This window comes from Miniopterus natalensis, chromosome 4, assembly GCF_054644295.1.
Source record: "Miniopterus natalensis isolate mMinNat1 chromosome 4, mMinNat1.hap1, whole genome shotgun sequence".
NCBI classification, from domain to species: domain Eukaryota; kingdom Metazoa; phylum Chordata; class Mammalia; order Chiroptera; family Miniopteridae; genus Miniopterus; species Miniopterus natalensis.
In genome coordinates, this window is record NC_142084.1 from 53970794 (window position 1) to 53993385 (window position 22592).

Consider the following 22592-nt stretch of genomic DNA (forward strand, 5'->3'; position numbering starts at 1 on the left):
AAGAATAGAACCAAACATATTAACTCATATACTTCCATATAAATTTGGGGGAGCCTCACAAAAAAGGTTGATAGAAACTCTTGATATATTTTTGTCAGGTCATCACATCAGTTATTTTCCTATGTGCTTAAATTTTAAATCATAACAGGTTAAGATGAGATTCACGTCTTGTTGGCAGGCTACCTTACTCTATTTGACAAGTTGTCTGATTGTGAATAAAGCAAGGGCCCAGTGGGCCAAAAGCTGTGCGCTGGGCTGATCACACCAGCAAGAAAGGAAAGAATGTGAGGTTTTTGTTTTCCCCAAGGTAAAATATGTCTCAGAAAGCTTCAGTGAAAACAAGCTGCATAGAACTTACCTGGATATTACAATAATGGGAAAACATTGAGTATAATTTAACTCTTATAAAACACACTGAGATAAAAAATAAACTTCTTAAAGGTAATTCAGGTAACAGGCAAAATAAAAGACTTCCCCACCTCAGCATTGCATGCTCGGCACTTCACAAATACCTTTAGATTAAATAACATCACCAAATGTGATTTCTGGCCCATCTAAGTGTTAGGACGTGTTTTTGTCCTATTGATGCGAATGCCCTACCAGCAGAATGGAAGTCCTGTCGGTCAATATTTAACCGTGAACTCACTTTGACACAAGTGGCTGCTCAAAAAGCTGTATTCACTGCAGCCCAGTGAGCAGGGCTTCTACAGATGATGGCAAATTGATTAACGATTTGTTCCTGGGGTTCCCCAAGGACTCAAATTCATCTGGCCTGTCTGATCTTTAATTAGTAGGGCACATCTTTTCTCAAACATGAGCATACATTTCCTTCAGACTTCAAGGATTTCTTCCACGTGATAACCTGCAATAATAGGCAGGAATGCCCCAATAACACCTCTCAATGCCTGACGTACTGAGGGCGAGAGGAGAACCATGGGTCTCTGTGCTATGTGTTTAGGGATGAAGAAGTGAAGTACTATTAAAGGGTGGTCTTACAATAGCATTATGATGGCATTTAACCAGGAGATCCAGAATTTACCAATCCCACCTTGGTGTAGCCATCCCACCTTCTGGGTGGTCCCCCAAAGAACCAAATGCCTCAAGGAAGCAATGCAATGTCTTATTTTCATGGTGGGATTGCACAAACCTCAACGTGAAGCCCTACCAAACTTCAGCAAACCATGTGGTGGTAGGGTCCTCATTCCTACACAAGCTGGGTAGAAGGAATCTGAAATCAAAGCAGCTACTCTGTTTCCCTTGTCCAAACTTACCACCCCAATGACATGGAGGGCCAGTGCACCAGGCAATGCCAGAGGACAAGAAGTCAGAGAAAGCCTTCCTCCAGTGTAAGCTCATTTAGTCCCCAAGGCACAAAGCCTCAAAAGCATGACCTAATAGACGTGCTAAAATTGGACCAATGAACTCAGCGGCACTCCTGTGGCACTGAGTGGAAATACGGGAAGGAACTGAGAAGACTTCCTCCCTGTGGAGGCAAAAAATATGACTAGAGAAAACTGTTACATCTGCTTGGTATATCACGTTGAATTAATTCTGGAGTCAAACCATAGACTCCAATAGCAGTCTCTGTATTGAAAAAGTCTGAAATATTACCAGTCTAGTTATGGTCATACCTAGCCAAGTGTCAGTTATACTTAATATTGTGTTAATATATCAGATTTCCATATGCTGTACTCTCACAAAAACAATAAATATACATTGGGCAACTGCTATGTGCCAGAAAATGAGCCAGGTGCTGGAGACCTGTAGATGCAGAGAAATGGTCCCTGACTTTAAGGAGCTTATAGACAGACATATAAATAACACAAATGCACTGCATAATTTCCTATGGCTCGATTCTTTCACTCAACAATATGCCCCCCCCCCCAATTGTCCATATTGCTCCATGAAACAGTCATTCTTTTTAACTGCTATGTATTATTTCATTGTGTGATATGCCACAATTTATTCACCCATTCTATTATTGATTTATACTTGGGATCCCCATTCCCTCCCCTCCTTTCTTCTCCCCTCTTCTGCCTTCTTTCCCCTTCCCCTTCCCTTTTTTCTTCCTTCCTTCCTACAGATTTTGGCTATTAACAACAACGCTGCCCTGAATAATCTAGCACATGTCTTTTGGGTTTTTTATTTGTTTGTTTGCTTTTTTAAAAGATTTTATTTTATTTTTTTTCAATATATCGTTATTGATTTCAGAGAGAGGAAAGGAGAGGGGGAGAGAGGGATAGAAACATCAATGATGAGAGAGTCATTGATCGGCTGCCTAGCCTGCAACCTGGGCATGTGCCCTGACTGGGAATTGAACCCCGATCGCCTGGATCGTAGGTCGATGCTCAACCGCTGAGCCACGCCCGGCCGGGCTGCACATGTCTTTTGGTGGATATTGGGTCTATGTCCAAAAGTGTAACTGCTGGGCCACAGGATGGCATGTTTAGAGAAACACAGTCTATATGCAGAGCAGGTGTATGCAGGTGGCCACATGGTGTGATACAACCAGCAAGCTGCAGATAGAAGACCACCGTTCCAGTCCCAGCACAGCCTTAACTTTGTGACCTCTCTTGGTGGCAGCTTCCTCATCTATGAAAAAAGCTGAAGCCAGTGATCTTTTTGTCTCTTTTAGCTCCACACATGGATAATGACCTCACTTTGAACAGATATAGATGTACTTCATTTTTCCATTTCACTCCTTTTATTTCTATTCCTCTAAACAGCCTAGTAGAGCTTTCTCACATTTCATTTAACACATGGATGTTAATATTTGTTAGCAGGTTATTGCCATTATTTTAAAATTACTTTAGAGTTCTTGTAAAGCAGCAGAGGTCAGTATTAAGGAACAGTATTTGCTGCCTTATAAGCTACAAAGAAAATCATAAAGTCAGGACTATTTGGTAGAAGCATTAAGCAAATCAGGCAGAAACTTAAAGAGGCTTTTGTTGTAAGTGTAACTTAACCTGGAGTAACAACAGGCAAGCAAGGATCTGACAGCTTTTAATGGAGTTTTGATGAAGTTCATTTATGAATGTTTGAGCTCAGTAGTGTAGGCTCCCCATGACATTTGTCTAGCCATGACCTCTAAGTTTAGGAGTGCACTCATCACCTGCAAAATAAATGTATGCCCTAAAACACCTTCTTCCAAGCACTTGGTCAGGAATATCTGATAAGACTTAGGTTGGACAGAAGGTAAAATTCAGCCCACAGGAGCTAAAAGCATGGACTAGTGGGATTTGTTGATCTTAGAACTCTAATGTCCCTTTTTGGTAAACCTTAAAAGTTAGAAAGAATTCGTCTTTGAAATTATCAAAAGTATAGATAAACATGAAAATACAGACAGAATAGTACGGATAACAAGGCAGCTTAAGAAATATTAAAATAATTTATGTGTATGTGGTTGTCCTCTTTGCTAAAGAGAATGTGGCCTTTTTAAAAGATGGGACTTAAATTTTTTTAAAAGAGAACAACAACAAAAATGAACGAGAACCAGCATGAATACTCACTATTTTATACGAAGCTTTAGACGAATCAGTCTCTAGTTTTTGAGCACTAGAAAATACGAACAGTAGGTGCAAGGAATTTATAACCCACCAGAGTGCCCTGAACCTAACAGTTTTTGATAAAAGGCAAATAAAGACTTTAAAAAATTATTATAAAATATATCCTTCCATGCATTTTCGACGCAGATGTTGTTAAATATGCATCTGCTTCATTAATTTTAACACAAGCAGCACACACCATCCTCCCCTCTAACAACATCTCGTGAGCATCTTCTCGTGTGAACAGGCCCAGGGTGACAGTGCGCTGCCCCGCGGTCCGGGCACGTCGGGTAAGCACCCTGGCACGCCTGTGCAAGCAGGTCCGCGGGGCAAACCTCTGAAGTGAAACTGTGAGATCAAAGCGTAGGCTTAGAACATTTTTTTGAAGGACACTGTCATACTGAACAAAAAGAGCCCATTTCCATCGCCTCCAAAAGTATATACAAAAGCCCGTTTCCCTGTATTGTTCACAGTATTGAGTGTTACCAATAATTTTAAAACTTCTATTAGTTGGACGGGTAAGAAACCTCTGTTTTCATTTGTATTTCTTCATTTATTAATGAGATTAAACATCTATTTTTCCCCCCTAGGATTTGCTTATTCTCAAGCTTTATCCGTATTTCTATTGGGTGCTTGGTATTTTCCTTACAGAGTATAAGTGTTCTTTAGGTATTATACAGATCATTCTCTGATATCATGTGCATGCATGTATGTATGTATTTATATATATCTGTCAAAGTAAAAATATTGTTTCAATTTGTTTTTTAATTTGATATATGTTTGCTATACATACATTTTTATTTATGTGCCAAATTTATCAATCTTTTTCTATTATGTCATCTCAATTTAACATCATGCTTTAAGAATCTTATTCCATAATTATTTTTTAAAAGAAAATCACTTACTTTCATTTTTTTCTAGTCCTTCCTTCCTCCTTTCCTCCCTCTGTCTTTTTCGTTCATTTTACATCTCAACATTTGACCGTGTGAAATAGGTTTTGTGTAAAGAATCAGGTGGGGCTAGTGCTTTGTTTTTCCATGTGGTTCAGCAGCTGTGCCATCACCATTTATCTAACTGTCCACCTTCCCCTCACTGGTTTGAAAGACCACCTTCGTAAACCCATTTTAAATGCTGGTTATTAAAGTTGTATGCCGGAATTCTATATAATGTTATTAACCAATGTTGCCCTGATAAATTTAATTTAAAAAAGAAAAAAGAGAGAAGCGGAGCATTTCGGCATTCTGCCACATTACTAGGCCCAATGTGCCCTCCCCCCAGAGAGTCAGACACTTTGAAGGACACCAGTGAATGGATGCTGTGGGATGGAAGTTCATGCCACTCACCTCCTCTCAGAAGAAATGAAAATGCTGTGCCTCACATTATAACCCTTTGCAAAATGTTTTTTATATAATGGCAATGGGGAATTTGTATTTCCATTAGTCTTCTATTCTTCCACTCAATTTAGGTAACAAGGTTTTTGTTTGGGGATGACATAAATACAAAAGCAAGCTCAGTCTTCATTTATAATACAAGACTCCCCCCACAGAAGAGGAATAATTAGAGAGACTGAAGGGATTACTCAGGAGTCTTTTTAAATTGAGCCAAAAATCCTCCCTCAGGTAGCAGCTCCATTTAGTAAGGCCTCTGTGAACACTTGTTGAATGAATAAAAATGTTAGATTCTTAACACTACCAAGGGAAGAAAATGCTGCCTCTAGACCAGCACTGTCCAGTTGAAGTATAATATGAGCCACATGTGTAATTTTAAGTTTTCTAATAGCCACATTTTTAAAAAGATAAAAAGAAACAGGTAAGATGAATTTTAGTAATATATTTTACATAACCCAGCGTATCACTTCACCATGTAATCATTATCGAGATTGTTAGATTCTTTTTTTTTTATACTGAGTCTTTGCAACCCAGTGTGCACTTCCACCCCATCTCAATCTGGACTAGCCACACCTCAAGTGCTGACAGCCCTACATATTGGGCAGCACAGATGGAGACCTCAGGAGCTCATGGGAGGAGTGGAGCTGCACCCAAGGTGGACAGATCCAGAGGCCCACTTAGCACCACAATTTGCTGAACACAGAAAGTGTAGATGAAAAAGGGGCCACGTACTAAACCTCATAAGCTCAGGGGAGGCCTGCATGGAGGGCCCTACAAACTCAGACACCAAAAGTAACCACCTAGGGTGGTCTGAACATAAAACTTCCTAACTAAAAGTGTCAAGTGACCCTTGTGAGGATTCCGGCAGGGAGAAGAAGGAAAGAGGTAAAAGCATAACCCGAGGGGTGTGCAGTCAAAGAATATAGTTTAGATACATATATATGATTTGACCAAGTTCCTGGTGATGAAAAACCCAGGAAGAAGGAATCGGCAACTGCAAAGGAAGAGAAACGTTTCACTCAGGAAGATGAGAGAGAGGCTGTGAACAGTGAATATGCAGGAAAGATGTCTAGAAAGAAGAGGGCTCTACTCTGAAAGCTGAGGCTAAAGAGGCAGTAATACTTAGTAATAGTTAATAAATAAGTAATGTTACTTCTGAAGCAACAGATACATCTACAGTCTAATTATGTTGCTGAGGAGACAGGCTGGTGAATAATTTAAAAATTGGGCTCCATTCAGTTCAATACTGATTGGATCTGACAATACACCCGCTTTTGTATATGCTTTCTCCTATTTGGTATTTGTTCACCAAATGTGGGCCATAAAAAAGAAATGCCTATAAGCCAAAAAGATGCATTCCATTGATACAATTCATTGTCAAGGACCTCACTACCAGATGTAAGAAAACTACAGAAGAAATATACATATATCCCAGGAGGTTAAGAATATGGAATTGTCATTAAATTCCAAGTAAAACTTTGTCAATGTAAAATGACACACTGACAGAAATGTCATAGTGATGTGTCATTGGTTAATAAATCAGTGAATGAATAGTTCCTCTGACCCAGTACCTAAAGTAAGAGTGTGTGTGTGTGTGTGTGTGTGTGTGTGTGTGTGTGTGTGTGTACGTGTGTGTGAGATGTAAAGGGCATGGCGGGGGGGATCACCAAGAAAGGAATTTGGAACAGATAGAGAATGCTGAGAGTAATGACCATAATGACTTCACACTTTTGTTTAAAATCTCCCTTCTTTTCAGCATATAGACAAATTTCTGCTCCATATGTATATGAAACCTAATAGGTACATTGCCACTAACCTCTATTATGGAAGGCAATGTCGTTTTACAACACTTAGGAAAATTTTTCCTGAAACACATTCTATTTCATTACAGAGAAACGCGTTCCCCATTGGTTTAGTCATCAAGATGCTTCCTCTGTTCATGTTATTATATGCTACATACTCACATGAGTGTAGAACAGCACAGAACAGCCATTCAGTCTTCTTCACAGGATAGAGACATGGTTTAACACTGCTTAATTAAGGTGAACCTCCTTTGCTTCTTAAAACCTTAGTTACTAGTGAAACTGAGGATGTATATAGCAACAATAACATTTTAAAATAAAATAATATAATTTAAAAGACCTTAAAACATTAAGGTATTAATTAATTTGTGACTTTCCTCTTAAAAAAGACAACCTCAGGTATTTTAAATTGTTGAGTAATGAATCATTTGTGAAAATTAACCTTCTTTTTTTTTTTTTTTTTTTTGGTATCCCTGGGTAGGCACGAACCAAAAATAACCTCTTAAGTGTAAGAACTTGAAAATGTGTCCTTATTCTTGATAAAAAATCAAAACGTGCTGTACACTTCTTAAGGGAAGCTTTAGGAAAATAGTGATTCTGTACATCTGGACACTAACCAGTATCGCATGTGCTCTGAGGCTAGGGAAGCAATGAACGGACAGACACCATGGTTCGCTTCTCAATTCCTGGGTGTGGACTCCCAAACAAGACACATAACTTGTTTTAAATGATGGAAAAAAATAATTAACCAAATTACGGTTTAGCTACTAGAATGTTTATTATAGTCATAAAAACGGATGGTCAGCAGCACTGTAATAATGCACAGAAAGGCAAGACCATGTGTCGTATCACTGAACCACAAGGGAAGAGAGTGGAAGGACATTGAACAAAATTATACGTGATGGGATGAAGGGTTATTTATTTTTTCCCCAAATTTCTGGAATGTGATTCTATTACAGAAATAAATAATTTAAAATATTTTTTTATGTACGATTGGGCTCTCAAGGAACACAGGAAACCATCAAATTGTCTACACACAGAACTACGCTCTCGCGTGTGCCAAGTGTGTAAGAACGGTAGGGGCTGAGCATTCTGTAGAGCCTGAAGCTCGGGGAGGGCGGTTCTGCGGGGTTGTTTCTGCATGAGAGAACTAGGAAAGACAGGTTGCATAAGGAACAGAAGTATTCGTTGGAACCTGGAGAAAGGGTTGAGCTTTCTACAGGTACAAGCACAAAGAAATAGCCCAGAGGAGCTGTAAAGGCAGCAATTCCGAGGTACCTATTTTCCAGGGGCTTTGGGCACGTGGAGGGGACTATGGCCGGGCTAAAGAACTCGAGGGTTCCTTGGGGAGTCGTTGTGCACATTAGACACCACTTGGTATTATCCTGGGCTCCTGATTAAGGCTCTCCGGGAGACCTGCATTTGGCCGTTCTATAAAACTACCCAGAGTACCGGAAACTGTCCGTTCATGCGGGGAGACCTCAATAAACATGAGCTGATCTTTAGAATCTCAGCTCCCTGAAGTTTTCCTAATGGAAAACAAAAGGAAACTCTAAATTAGCAAGAGGCCGCTGAATAACAGATGGAGCGTAAACTGCCCTAAATAAAGTTCCTTACCTAATTTAAAGGACTCCTTTTCAGACAGAGTCTAGTCCAGTTGCCTCTAGCTATATATATTAAGCAGTTGTTCTTGGAGTCCGGAGACCTGCCTTTGCCCTTAGAAATTCAGAAGCCAGTGCTCATTTTTCCTTCTATGGTTGTGGCAGAACAAAAGGCAACAATTACTTGTATCTGCCTGATAACATTCAGAAGACATGAAAACCTGCACCATGGGACAGAGCTCACAGTACTAAAAAAAAATTAAAAATACTGCTCCAAAGTATTCAGTGAATCAGAATAAAAGACGAACGCCTGGTGCTAAGCAACGGAATAATTCTCCCTTACTGATTTCTTAACAGTATCTCGAACTTCCATTTATAAAAACTAATTTACTTCAGAACTGAAGAAAAAAGTTTGATAAGCAACATAGTAATTCTGCCTTTCTGACTTTCCAAAAATTTCTCTAAATTGCTTTTATGAAAATTAATTTACTTCAGAAATGAAGGGGGGAATCTGGGTGCTAAGTAACACAGTAATTTTGTCTTTCCAACTTCCCCCAAATTTTTAAATAAACATGATTTCAATCAACTGAACATTTCACTTTTTAATTTTAAAGGAAAAGAATACATTCAAAATACAAATGATAGAATATCTTTTTATATTGCTCAATCAACTCTAATGATTAAATCAAAGACTATTATTTTGGTCTTCTGCTCTCATTATTTTCTAGAGCAAAGGCTTCAGATTAAGAAATAAAGCTAAGGTTGCCACTCTCAGCTCCTCCAAGGGTCACCTCGGCAACTTCAAATTACATACCTAAACCTCCTTTCCTTACTCCTTGGATCACAGACAATATTTCCCAACTCCCTAACTCCTTAGAAGAGGAAGTTGCACTCTCACCCTTAAGGTCACTTGAGACTCACACACATGATTTTCCATTAAGACTGATAACACTTAATTCTATTCCTAGCCCTAGAAAGTTCTCCGGAGATTTGCCTATGGGTTGGTTCTAAAAGTTGAAAACAACAAACAGTACCTCGTCAAACTGCACAAGTTAAATATGTGCAGTTTACTGTATGTCATTTATAACTCAATAAAGTTATTTTCTTAAAATAAGGCTCCCTGACAGCAAGGCCACCCTAACCAAAGGAATAATCTCAAGCAGGTATCAATTCATCTCAGAAAGTATCAGGGAATCGTCTCTGTATTAGAGATAAAAGATGGAGGCTCCATGATCTAATCCCCAGAGTATCCAAAATAATCCACCATTATCTTAGTCTGGAAATAATTCTAAACTTATATTATAACCAAATACTCACCCAGCTTCATTTTTAAAAGATCTCACTAAAGGTCACACAAGAGACCTTCCGACTCTGAAAACTGTAACTTCCAAATATAGCAGGAAGATAAACTAATGATAAAATATATGCTAAAGTGGTAAATGATGGAGTATTAGCTGAAAAAATGTCAAAGTTGGAAACATCTAAAAACTAGTTCGTTTTTGGTTTAGGTGCAAAGGCCCTTGGGTTGCTCATTCATTCAACCAGTATCTACTGAGAGCCTACTAGGGGCGAGTGCTGCACAAGAACCTCAGGAGACCAAGGGGAACCAGGAGGGCAAGATGCTGGCCCTCGGGGATTCCACGCTACCAGAGGCATGGAATGCTGGCAGACAGTAACCACATGGGCAAATAAAATAATTACAGAGGCCCGGCCGGGCGTGGCTCGGTGGTTCAGCGTCGACCTAGGATCCAGGTGATCAGGGTTCAATTCCCGGTCAGGGCACATGCCTGGGTTGCGGCTCGATCCCTAGTTGGGGTCGTGCAGGAGGCAGCCGATCAATGACTCTCTCATCATTGATGTTTCTATCTCTCTTTCTCTCCCTCTCCTTTCCTCTCTCTGAAATCAATAAAGATATATTTAAAAAAAAAAAATAGTTACAGAGTAGAAAGTGCTATGAAGGAGTAACAGTAACATTGATGATCGTTACAGTTACCACATATTCAGCTCTTACCAGGCACTATGTATAAGTATCACTGGATAATTAACGGACCCTATGAAGGGGTTCTATTATCTTACAAATGGGGAGACAAGGCCCAAAGTCACTCAGACAACTAGAGGCAGAGCTGAGGCTTGAATCTCAGCCATCTCGGGCTCAGAGTCCAAGTTTTTTTCCCTCATGATCACACCACCTTTTGTGTGAAGTACAGCAAATGGAAGAGGAAGAATTACTTTAGATAAGGTGGAGAGGGAAAGTCTTACAGAAGTGACATTTGAGTAGAGATCTAAAGAACGAGACATGTAGCCCTTCTTTCTGGCAGTAACTAGAGACTAAGAGTACTTGACTATTAGGCCATGCCTACTTTAAGCACATAAAAATGCTGATTTTTATATTACATCTACAGCAGAAGAGCAAGTTGCTAATTTTTTTTAACTGAGTAAGTGTATTTTAAACAAATGACCAGGAATCAAAGTAAAATGATAACCTTAATGAAAATTGATGTTCATCATAAGCCTACAATACACAATAATGTTTGAAAAACATCCAAAAAATCCGGTGTTTGACACTTACTTTATTCAAACTTTTTGCTTGCTAAGAATCATGTCATCCTTTCCCAAATGACTGCTAAACTCGCATGAGTCAGCTCCAAATTAGTGAGGGTGTTAAAATCTTCCATTCTATTTTGTATAAGACTGGTATTTTTGAACAAAGAAAGAAGCAAGATACTGATTTGTGTGTGGTTTTTTTTTAACTGCATTCGGTTCTTGACAAACACACTCTCTTAGACATATCCTGGCATGTCCCCAGGAAACTCCCTCCCCTCACTATTTGCAACCTGCTCAAGTCTAGGAAGATTCTGTCTAAATAGACTAGAATCCACAACCTCTACGACTTGACAGGAGAGGAGTGTGATGACAGCACCTCCAGAAGGAAGAGTGACGGTGCTCAAAGCAGAAGAACGCTATCTTAAGAATTTAAACAGACTCCAAGGGACAGAATTTGAGGCCATTTACACCGCCATTCTTGCCCCTACCCAATCTCCCCTACCAATTTTCTCTGGAAGAACTGTGTCCTTTAATAAGAGGTAATTTGTTTGCAAGACATGATGCCACTACCACCATTTTAGTACCTATTCCAACGCAGGGATGCTGAGGGAGAAGAGAAAGTCAACGGAAGACAAGAAGGGAGGCCAACTATTCCAGTAGCATTTCTCATTTTCTCAGTCCTCCCACTCGATTCTCTCTCCACCTATCTCCAATGCTCAGCTCCTTTTAAGTCACTCCACCCCTTAATTCCACAGCTGAACCTCTGACCCCAGAGAATATACTCCAGGTTCAGAATCCGACCCCCAGGCACATCCTGTTTAGTTTCTGCCACAAGCAAGTTCCGTGGGCCTTTCCATTGCCAAAGCCAGTGGAGGAGTTGGGCGGGGGGGCACTTTTGCTGACAAGCCTGTGGCAAATGAAGACATTTCTCTGGAAACTCAGAATTCAATTCTGAACTCATTTCCCTCATTATATGTGGTGGTGAGATTCTTTTATTTGATCATGACTACACTCTGGCATACTCTGAGTCACAGTCTGATCTGAGCTCCAAACCACTACGCGTAAGACAGAGCAGTGCCAGACCCTTTGAGATATGTTATCACATTTGATCTTCTCAAAACATCCGGGGGGGGGGGGGGGGGTGTCCGTTTTTGGCAGCACCGTGAAAAAAGGAAAAGTAGCTAACACTGATGGAGACTTAAATGTACCCTTTACAAAATATAAGAAAATAATTTACAAATAATTTTTTGTAACACAACCTGTTTTTACATTGGGAGTGGTCTGGGCCCTGAAGAGGTTTACAGAGCAAAAGAAATAGTATTATTCAGAAAAAAAGCCCCAAGTTTGATTCCTAGAGTTGGCTTTCCTCTATCTGAGATTGCCTCGTAAAACCGTCCATACTTTACCTAAATAGGTGAATTTTGGTAGGTTGCTATTGAAGTCTGCCTCCCCTTTATTACCACAAAAGCTAAGCCAGGTGTCACTAAACCCCAGAAACTTCAATCTGATGGCCTGACATCAAAGAAACAGTCACAGTCTCCGAGAGATGGATGACTTGTTTACCTGGTCTCAACTGGCAAAATTCTGGTTCAAACGAGGAAAATACTCATTTGAAAGGAAAGAGGCAGAAGAAAAGAATGGAAATACTTTCCACTTGGGCAGCAGTTTATCTTTCCAACTTAAGTCAGCATAAATAATCCAATGACTTGAGTGACTCTGGACTTTCCCTGGGTGGATCTCTATGCCTATCTGAGCAATTCTACACCTGTCTAATAATAAAAGCATAGCAATCCTTTATCCTGCATCACACACCGAGTATTGGCATGCAATATTGATAATACCTAACGAGTGAAGACAGGCTTTCCTTACTAAGCTTATGCTTACCCATGCTCAGTGTAACTATTCGAATTCTTGGAAATGGTTGTCATTTTCCATTACCCAGGGTTAGAATATATAAATAATATACAGGAAGGATTGCCTGAGAGTTAAGAATTGTTTTTGGTGTTTACTTTCAAAGGATGAAAAAATATTTCAATAAAAAGGAGTATCTGAAGGGTGTGGATCAAGTTCAAGGCTCGTCGATGGTTTCAATTACTTTTCCATGCATATGTGGTAGTCAAGCTGATTTTTCATGAAAACTTTGGCAATCTCACTATCTGTGGGGGGAACTGAGTGTCACTTTAGTTCTCAGAATCATGCCAAAACAAATGTCTCAGATAAAAAGATGGGGAAATAAGTGATGGTGGTTTTCTTTTTTGCATGCTTTGATATCTTAAATAACAGAACTGCTTTCAGTTCCCTAAGCAATCGGTGCTGTCTCTTACTTTTTGGCTTTTGCACATGCTGGTCTGCCTGCATTTTCTTCCCGACATAAAAATGAATCCTTTCCATTGCTCTTGGTTAACCCCTTTTTATCCGTCACACAGATAACCCTGTAAGAACTCCCTTTTCCAGAAGCCTTCTGTGACCTCAACTAACCTTGTATGGTTGTTTGGGCTGTGTTGCAGTCTTGGAAAACGCCTCCAATTTTGTTTTCAGCAAGAAATTATTTCGACTACAGGACATGAAAATTTATGATATATCATTGTAATGAATGCCTATTGTCAATTATAACTTCTCGGTTCATTTTTAATTTGTGTTACTCTTTAAAATAATACAACCATGTTACTTTAGACAGATTCTCTAAAAAGGCTTCACTGGATCAGGTTGGCCATAACCTTTCTGAGTAAAGTTGATTAAAACGGGGAAAAGGGACAAGCTGCTGCTGGGATAAAACAGAGATTCATTCATTTATTTGAAGTTTATTGGAGCCTACTCTGAAAATCACTATTCTCATTCTGATGATGAGGCAAATAATAAAAGCAACAAGTCAACAAATAAACAGACACACTCAACTTCCACCTTACTCAGGAACTTGGTCAACCTTCTGAACCCCAAGCTGGCAACTGGCATAGAGCACCTGGAAACAGTGCAGGTGCTGGCAGGAAGCAAAACAGTAACATTTCACAAGACACAGGGACGCTTTCAGCAGGGGCACAGAGTGAAGGGTTTCAAAGATTTCACAGTCTCATAATCTTTAGTTACCGTGGTGCAGGATGGAGGAATTCTTCCTAAACTATCCAGTGATCTGGAAGAGGGCATTCCCAGTGCTTTGTGCTGTGAGGACATTTATTATTATTATTATTATTATTATTATACTCACCCAGGGATATGTTTTTATTGATTTTAGGGAAGGGAAAGGAGATAGAGATAGAGAGAGAGAGAGAGAAACACTGACACTCAGTTGCCTCCCATATTCGCCCCGACTGGGGATGGAACCCTCAACCTTTTGGTGTACAGATGACGCTCCAACCAACTGGGCCACCCAGCCAGGGCAAGGACATCTTTTTTTTAATAGACTAGGTTTTTGTGTCCCCCCTCCTCCCTGTTTTACCGAGATATAACTGACATACAACGTGTATTTTTGTAAGGTACATAACATAATGATTTAATATGTCTATATTGCAAAATGGTTATTAGGGCTTCTTAATACTCTAAGGGCATATTTAAGATGTATTTGCTAAGCTGAATACTAACATGATATACGAGCCTACAGATTAACTTACCTCAACATATGAAATTGGAAATATTCCTATTTTGTCTGCCAGCATTCCCTCAGCCCAGTTTTCATCCACTCTGCGAATCACAGTCAGAACATCATCCTAAAGAAACAATAAACATTAGTGTGCCTGATCCCATCAAGCTTGCCATTTAATTTTCCTTTTCAATAAAGGGACTAGAGTTTTAAGAGTACATGAATAAAAACACTATGACATATCTTTTGCATGAATCCAATGTTTTGATGAACTAAATGGTAACTTTCTGTCAACTTGGTGCCCTTTCAGAAAGCTGTTAAACTAGGAACCCCTCCTATACAAGGGCTGGCTGCTCACTTTGTTTACTAGATCCACAAACGGCAACCTCAAATAGTACCCAGCCTCTCCAACCTCTGTTCTAAATGGATTCTCAGGCTCTCCTCACTTTCTCTCTGAAAATACACCAAATACCCATTTAAATGCACATCCCACTCTTTTCCTTTACATAATACACAATATCCTACTTATAATTTCAAAGCACACAGGTATTATCAATTCAGTATATTCCTGTGTGCTTTCCAGCAAAGGAATTTACATAGAAAATAGGGAAGCAATGCTGTTTCATTTTGTTGTTCATAATTTAGTGAATTAAAACCCCTGAGCGGTACGCATACCCTGTACAGTATCTTAGAATTAAATTTAGGCTCTAAATATGAAAATGATACCACATAGAGCATCCACTGAAATCACCTTTCATACTGAGCAATCCAAGCACAAAACTCCTTTCTGTGGGACTTTAAGAAGACTGCTTCCAGGTATTTTTAAAAGCACAGTGGTAGAGTTCCCATAGAACTGTTGTCCTTTTTTGCAAAATGAAATGCAAGCCACCCTGCCCGGACGCGGGACTCAGCCCGCCCGCCCTTACCTTTGCGAAGGGAAGGCAGTCTTTATCTGCTTCCTTATCTTTCACCTCAAAGTCATAAAGCGCTTTGCACTGAGGTGGGGGCTGAGGTAACGGTTTGATAATCTGCACGAAGTTAGTGGGGAAAAAGCCATGGACCCCATTGACTTCCCCGTGGTACCAATTTTCATCCACTTGTCGCCGGAGAATGATGATGTCGCCTTTGCTGAATTTAAGGTCTCCGGGCTCCTTCCCTTCGTAGTTGTATAACGCTTTGGCACATGGTAACTGAGGTATACCCTGAAAGAAAGAGATGAGTCTTCATGAGAAAATGTCCCCAAAGTGTCTGAAAATGTAACTGTGTTACCATTATTTGTTTTGTTTATTTTTGTTTAAAATAATACAGATGTCCCTTTTTCTCCCCAATGACCCACTCCACCCCGTCCCACCCCCCTCTCCAGTCCTCTCCCCACCATTGTCCGTGTCCCTGGGTTGTGCATATATGCACGTTATCATTATTTTTAAGCCAAGGTCAAACTAACACTGTCCAAGAAAAAAAATCTTACATAAAAAAACACACAACTATACATGTGTCTCACCAAAAAAAAAATAGCAAACAAACCAATGTCACACTGAAATAAGAAGAGAAGACTACCCATGCACCTTCTGTGATTTGGCCTTCTACTCCTAAGTCTAATTTACTGGGGTTTATTTAATACATGGAAATACAACTGCTGAGTCTGGCTCCCTGGTGTAAAATTCAAAAACTCATAAGAAACAAACTTACTGTCCAATAGTAGCTACTTTATTTAGCAGGATAAATGATAAGCACTGAGAAGAAAAATTTAAATAGAAGCACAATTCATTCATTTACTGACTGCTCTTAAACTTGGTCGTTAAGAATCAGAGTTTGGCCCAGCCAGTGTGGCTCAATGGCTGAGCATCCAGCAATGAACCTGGAGGTCACAGTTTGATTCCTGGTAGGGTAAATGCCTGGGTTGAGGGATCAATCCCCAGTAGGGGGCATGCAGAAGGCAGCCGATCAATGATTGTCTCTTATCACTGATGCTTCTATCTCTCTCTCTCCCTCTCCCTTCCTCTCTCTGAAATCAATAAAAACATATTATTAAAAAAAAAGAATCAGAGTTTGGCTTTGGGCAAAACTTCCCCAACTGCTTTTAATGTGGACAGTTGGCCCTATTCTCTCATGAACTCAAGTATTTATTGAGTGTCTACTATGTGCCAGGGTCTGGAATAGAACAGTGAGTGAGACAGCCACAGCCGCTGCCCTCTCAGGGTTTATCATCTGTAATCGTACAGTCTTTTACAATCTGCAAAAAATCTGTACAAAGATTTGACTTTGTACCTTCCAAGTTACAGAGCACTGTTAGGCCGGTATGCTAACATACCGTTTGAGGTTTTAAATGTTACTGCATTGCATTACGATTTTAAATGGCAGGTTTGAAAAAATGTGTGTGTGTCCCCAAGGCAATCTAATCATCAAATGGGATAAATACGATATTTCCCAATGGCATTGGAGGTACCCATTCTTGAGCATTAGCTGTCACTTTAAGGAGAGCTCCGGCCTCTCTGGGACGCTGCTGCCTATCGCTGATTTGAAGACTAAATGACAAATCAAACATACTTATAGTAATTCGCTGAATGAGATTACTGGGCTCCTGCTTTTCGTGTACTTATTCATTCACCCAGAAAACATGTATTGAGCTCTTCCTTTTCCCCAGGCAACATGCCAGTGCTGAGAATTTTATTTTATTTTTTGTTAATCCCCACCTGAGGATATTTTTTTCCATTGATTTTTTCGTAGAGAGAATGGGATGGAGGGAATGGGGGGGAGGGGGGGAGAGAGAGAGAGAGGGAGGGAGAGGGAGAGGAACATTGATGTGGGAGAGACACACCTATTGGTTGCCTCCCGCACACGTGCCTGGACTGAGGGTGGGTATCAAACCAGCAACCCAGGTACCTACCTGCCCCTTGACCGGGAATCGAACCCGAGACCCTTTGGTACACCAGCCAACGCTCTAACCACTGAGCCATACCAGCCAGGGCTCGTGCTGAGAATTTAAAGAGGAATAGGGCCGGGTTCTTATCCTTAAGGGATAAGATGTTAGAAATAATAATAATAATAATACAGTGTAGGGAATGCACTGATCAACTTATGCAAGGATACAGAATGCGATGACAGAGAGATGACAGAGGAGCAGAAAGCGCAGGTCTTTGGTGGGTGGGAAAATGAAACACTTCCCAGAGGAAGTGACACCTGAGCCAATTAAAGGATACAGGGGAGTCAGCCAGGCAAAGCTGGGGTGAAGCATGAAAGGGAACAGGGAGGGCGCTCCGGGCAGAGGAGCCAGCACCTGCAGAGACCCGGAGCGTGCCGTGCGGCGGGAGTGGGGCTCTATAAAGAGCGCGGTGCTCCCGGAGACGGATTACGGAATATAGAGTACAGGAGAGGCAGGCAGAGCTCGCTAATGGAGAGTGCTGAGTGAGCGCCATGTCCTTCGGGCAGTGACAAGCCACTCCCAGGCTGGAAGCAGCGAGAGCCACGAGATCTCCGCGCCAGGCAGATGAGTCTGGCAGCAGGGTGGGAGCCGGACAGGAAGTGGGCTGGCAGGCTGACAGCTCTGTGCAAAGCACAGGCCCGAACTAGCTGGAATCGTTTTTTTAAGTTTACTCTTTCCAGTGAAATACAGCAATAGGGAGCATTGCTCCTATTACTACCCTCTCCCGAGCCCCCGCCCCCATAAAAAAAGTGGATCAAAGTTTTATACCTTGGATGGCAACAAAACTTCATAATATAGTTTTAAAAAAAAAGTTTGGTTTCTAGTCAGAGATTTAGAGTCTGACCTACTTATAAAAGCCAAACTTTTTTTTGTTTGGCTGAAGAGGAAGAGACAATTCCTGGATCCCAACATGCTATTGGCAGTCGTCTTGTCTTGGCTTGGCCCGTATGATGTTGTGTTTGGTTAATTAGAACTGCTGCAGAGGCCAATATCCCGGAAGACAGGAGCTGAGCCTTCCAGAAGTCCTGGGACCCTCATGTGCTCTCTGACTTTTGGACCCTGCCTTAAGATCCTGCCTCTAATGGCCTGACTCCTGTTGCCCATCCTTGATTTAATCTTGTAAACAATCCTGCTGTGCCCTTTGGCTTCCCCAGAAGGGAAATGCCCATCAGGAACTCTGGTGCTTCACAGTCCTGTGCACTTGGGTGATATTCCACGAGGTGTCCAACTTTGTGGAAAGATTCTAATCTGTCTGCTCTCACAGAGATGCCTCACTACATTCTCTTCTTTATTATGTATTTCCCAAAGTCTGGTTACCACAGTTTAACAATATTTCCCAAGAGAGGTTTGAGGAAATAACAGTAAATAAACACAGCAATAAATATTACTTTGAGAAAGAGAGAAAGACAGAGCAAGAGTGATCGAGCCAGAGACCAAGCACTGATAACTACTGCAGTAAACCAACTATTGGAACATAGCTGATGGGACCATGATCGGGCAGCATAGGGCACCTGTTGGGAGCCCAGACTCCAGAAATAAATGCCTGGGTTTGAATCCCAGCTCAGCCATTTACTAGCTGTGTAATCTTGAGCAGGGTAACCTCTCTGTGCCTCATTTTCTTCATCTGGGTTGTTGTGAGGATTGAGTGAGTGAATGTATGAAAACCACTGCAGCAAGCAGCTATGAAAACCAGCAGGCAGCAAGTGCTACATGCGTGAACTATCATCATCGTCGTCATCACCCAGAATGAAAAAAGCCTGTTCGCCAGTGAAACACGGCACCTGAAAATGCATTTGTCTCCATGCAGCTGCACGCCTTTCTTTTTGGACAAATTCACATAGCAATTACATTTTAATACATGTTCACTGTAGAACAATGCAAAGAATGTTCCTCCTAGGAAGTGCTCGGGATTGCAAAATGTGCACTTCTGAAGCACACATTTGTTTTCAGAGTGGAATCCATTCATCTTCTGGTTGAACAGAAGAAATTACAAATTCACGGACATGCACCGTTTAATAGGGGATGGCGTTTTAGATGTGGCTGTAGTTCATCTTGACAGGGCTAATGTAAGGCATTGGATGCCTGCATGAATTAATTGAAAATCCTATTACAAACTCGGTGACAAATAACTCTATTCACCATTACTGCCTGTTCTCTAGATTTCTTCCCCACCTCAATTAGCTCTGTTTGGCCCACTCTGCCCAAATCCATGCCAGCCAAATCCATGCACCGAGATACTGATTTAGCACTCTCAGAAACCAGTCTGAGCTGCTCCTTGAGGAGATCTGTAAAATTCCAAACAACCCACAGTGTGGTTCTTTTGTGATACGCTGACGTGGGAACTGAAGGAATTTATTTCTTCACAGATCACGTCTACACACCAGTGGGCTAACAGTCTTACTAACTTTTCCACCAAAGCAAATCTATTAAGTGTTCCAAAAATCATCAAACACACTTAACACAAGGAGCGGCAAGGATAAAACTTATTCACAGTGGCACACATTACGGTTAGCCCAGTTACATCCCTGTGGCTGCTACCTGAAATTCGTTCATTCACACTGACTTGCTGATGTTATTTCGATGATCAATAACCGCAGAGAAAGAGTCATAATGCTCATGGCAATCTAACCCATGAGCAGGCATTTGTGCATCTGGCTGTGTTTTTCTATGGTGTTCTTTTCCAATTCAATTCTAAGAGGCTACGAAGCCCGTCTGTGTCAAGTTTCTCAAAAGAAGGTTTCCCACATTAAATGAAATGAATTCTACACTGATTTCAAATCAAGCCAAGTTCAGTGATCTTTAAAAGACTTATTCCCACGCAGACTGCAGATGATTAAGGATAAACGGTTAACGACTTGGAAGAACAATAAAAGAATGTATTTTTCTTTCGCAACATCTGAAGGATGCCAAAACAATTGGTTTGATAGCCTAGGACTACCCTTGCGGGTGAAATACACCCAGAGCTCAGGGAGGCACTGCCTTCTCATTCATCTCCTTAGAAAGGTCTGGGAGTCGTGTCAGCACCGGGGCCCTTTGCCCTCAGTGCCTCCCGCAGGCTTTTCCAAACTGCTGCCTTTCTTCTGCATCCTCTCATCAGGCCAAGGCCCCCGAGGAGCTGCCGAGCTTACATTTCACTTGGCTACACATGAAAGGGAGGCTTAAAAGGAGAGAAAGCCAGAGAGAAACCAACTCCGCAGTCTAACCTTGGGCTTGCAGCTGTCACTCACGCTGCCAGCTTTATCAAAACACTTGGCAATTTAGACAGGTGAGGCGGTGTGACGATTCTTAATCTAAAATACATTCCGATCAATAGTGACTATTTTAGCCAAAAAGAATACATACGACAGTGAGCCCGTTTTATTTTTCAAATACATTTTGCTTCTGTGTTACAGGTACAGGTATTTTGTCTGACATTAAAATCCTCATGAGATCGGCACACAAATATTTTTGATTAAATGCTTTACACTCCATTTCTGTACCATCCAGTGTATCCCAATATATCTGGCAAAGTACTACTTGATGATCTAGCTGAGAGTCTAACAGGTAAATAAAACATTCACTGCCAATTTATTTTATAGACTCTAAATGCCAATGCTCAGATATAAATGCAAGAAGGCCTCCTGAAATTCAAATTCCTTCATGCATTTCTTACTGCTCCATAAAGTAAAAAAGATTCAATGACCTACTAAAAAGAATATATCTAGAAGATACTCTTGTCATGGGAACAGCAATAAAATGTGTATAATTTAGTAATTCAGTTGCATCTAAACTGGCACAAACTCTGGCTGATTCCAACTTGACTTTCAAAAACTATCCAGAAAGAACTGAGGCACAAGGAAATCATAGTAATGGGAGGTACTGCACACCAAGTATAATAAATGGAAAAATGAGTAGAGGAAAGGATTTTTTTTAAATGTCCTTTGTACAACAAAATACATGTTGGCTTTTCCCTATAAAGTAAAATATCTACCAGGATATAATAACAGTATTTCATAAAAATACTGACGCTTTAATAGTTCATAAGTCTTAAATATCGTTCTCAAGCTGTCTAGGTTGGATCATCACTCAAATATTATTGAAACATCACTTGAAATATTTCAACTTCAATATAACAAACATCTAGGATGAATATTATAGTTATTTTTCAGAGCAGTATCAGAAGGGACTGAGAATCCCATCCTCCCACAATAGTCAAATACTTAACCAAATATAAATGCACTTAGTTGAGGTCAAAAGGTTATGTTGAAACATCAGAGAGAAAATAAAGAGCAGAGTTTTCCAACTTAAGAAAAAAATGATCTTAGTCTCTTTGTTAAATTCTCTTCTATGAACCACAATATAGCGAACAGGTAAATGTATGGGTGGGGTGTAGTCAGGCATGGTCATCTCCTTGGTTCTCTCCTGCTTGCCCAGGAGACCCTGAGGGCACACCCAGGAGCAGTTTGGAAGGCAATGTTGTAGGGAGAGAAGTGAACTAAGTGACATTGTTAAGGAAATACTCATACTTAGGGGATAAAACTGCCCAAGATTGAGAGGTAGGAAGGGGACCAGCAAAATATAACCACAGTATCAAAAATAATTCCTTATCTACATCACCCATGTCTTGACAATCTGGAAACGATTCCCAATTACCTCTTCAACCAAATTCATGTTCTAAACTGTGAGTTTTATAGCCCTCCATGTGGACTAATTGTCCTGCTTCATACTTTCCACACTCAACAAGCGAACCAGGCTGCTGTCATCACCTCCAACCTCAAACATGCCATTCCTCCTTGCTATTGCCTGAATGCTTGTGTCTCCGCACAAATTCATGTATTGATGTCCTAATCTCCAAAGGTGATGATGATGTTTGGTGGTGAGGCCTTTGGGAGGTGATTAGGTAATGAGGCTGGAGCCCTTATGAACGGGATTAGTATCTTATAAAGGAGAGCCCACAGGGCTCTCTGGTTTTACCTGTGAGGACACACTGAGAAGGTGCCAGCTATGAAGCAGGAAAAGGGCCCTCCCCAGAACTCAACCATGCTTGTGCCTTGATCCTGGACGCCCCAGCCTCCAGAACTGTGACAAATAATTTCTGTTCTTTAGAAGCCCCACCCAATCTGTGGTATTTTACTATCACAGCCCAAATGGACTAAGACATGCCTGCACCAAAATTCACCAAGAACAGCCCATGTCTCCCTCCACCTTCCTACCTCCAGAGTTCCCAGCATTTGCT

The 22592-nt window shown here is 40.8% G+C and overlaps 1 protein-coding gene across 1 annotated transcript in view; it reads right to left on the bottom strand.

Annotated features, from left to right (window-relative positions):
* Positions 1 to 22592, bottom strand: part of SH3RF1 (SH3 domain containing ring finger 1) — a 152706-nt gene that overhangs the window by 40097 nt on the left and 90017 nt on the right. Inside the window, exons 3-4 of the mRNA XM_087816546.1 lie at positions 15381 to 15656; positions 14486 to 14581 (exon numbers count right to left, since the gene is read on the bottom strand). Coding sequence (XP_087672672.1) covers positions 14486 to 14581; positions 15381 to 15656 — 372 coding nt within the window. The remainder of the gene's footprint in view (positions 1 to 14485; positions 14582 to 15380; positions 15657 to 22592) is intronic.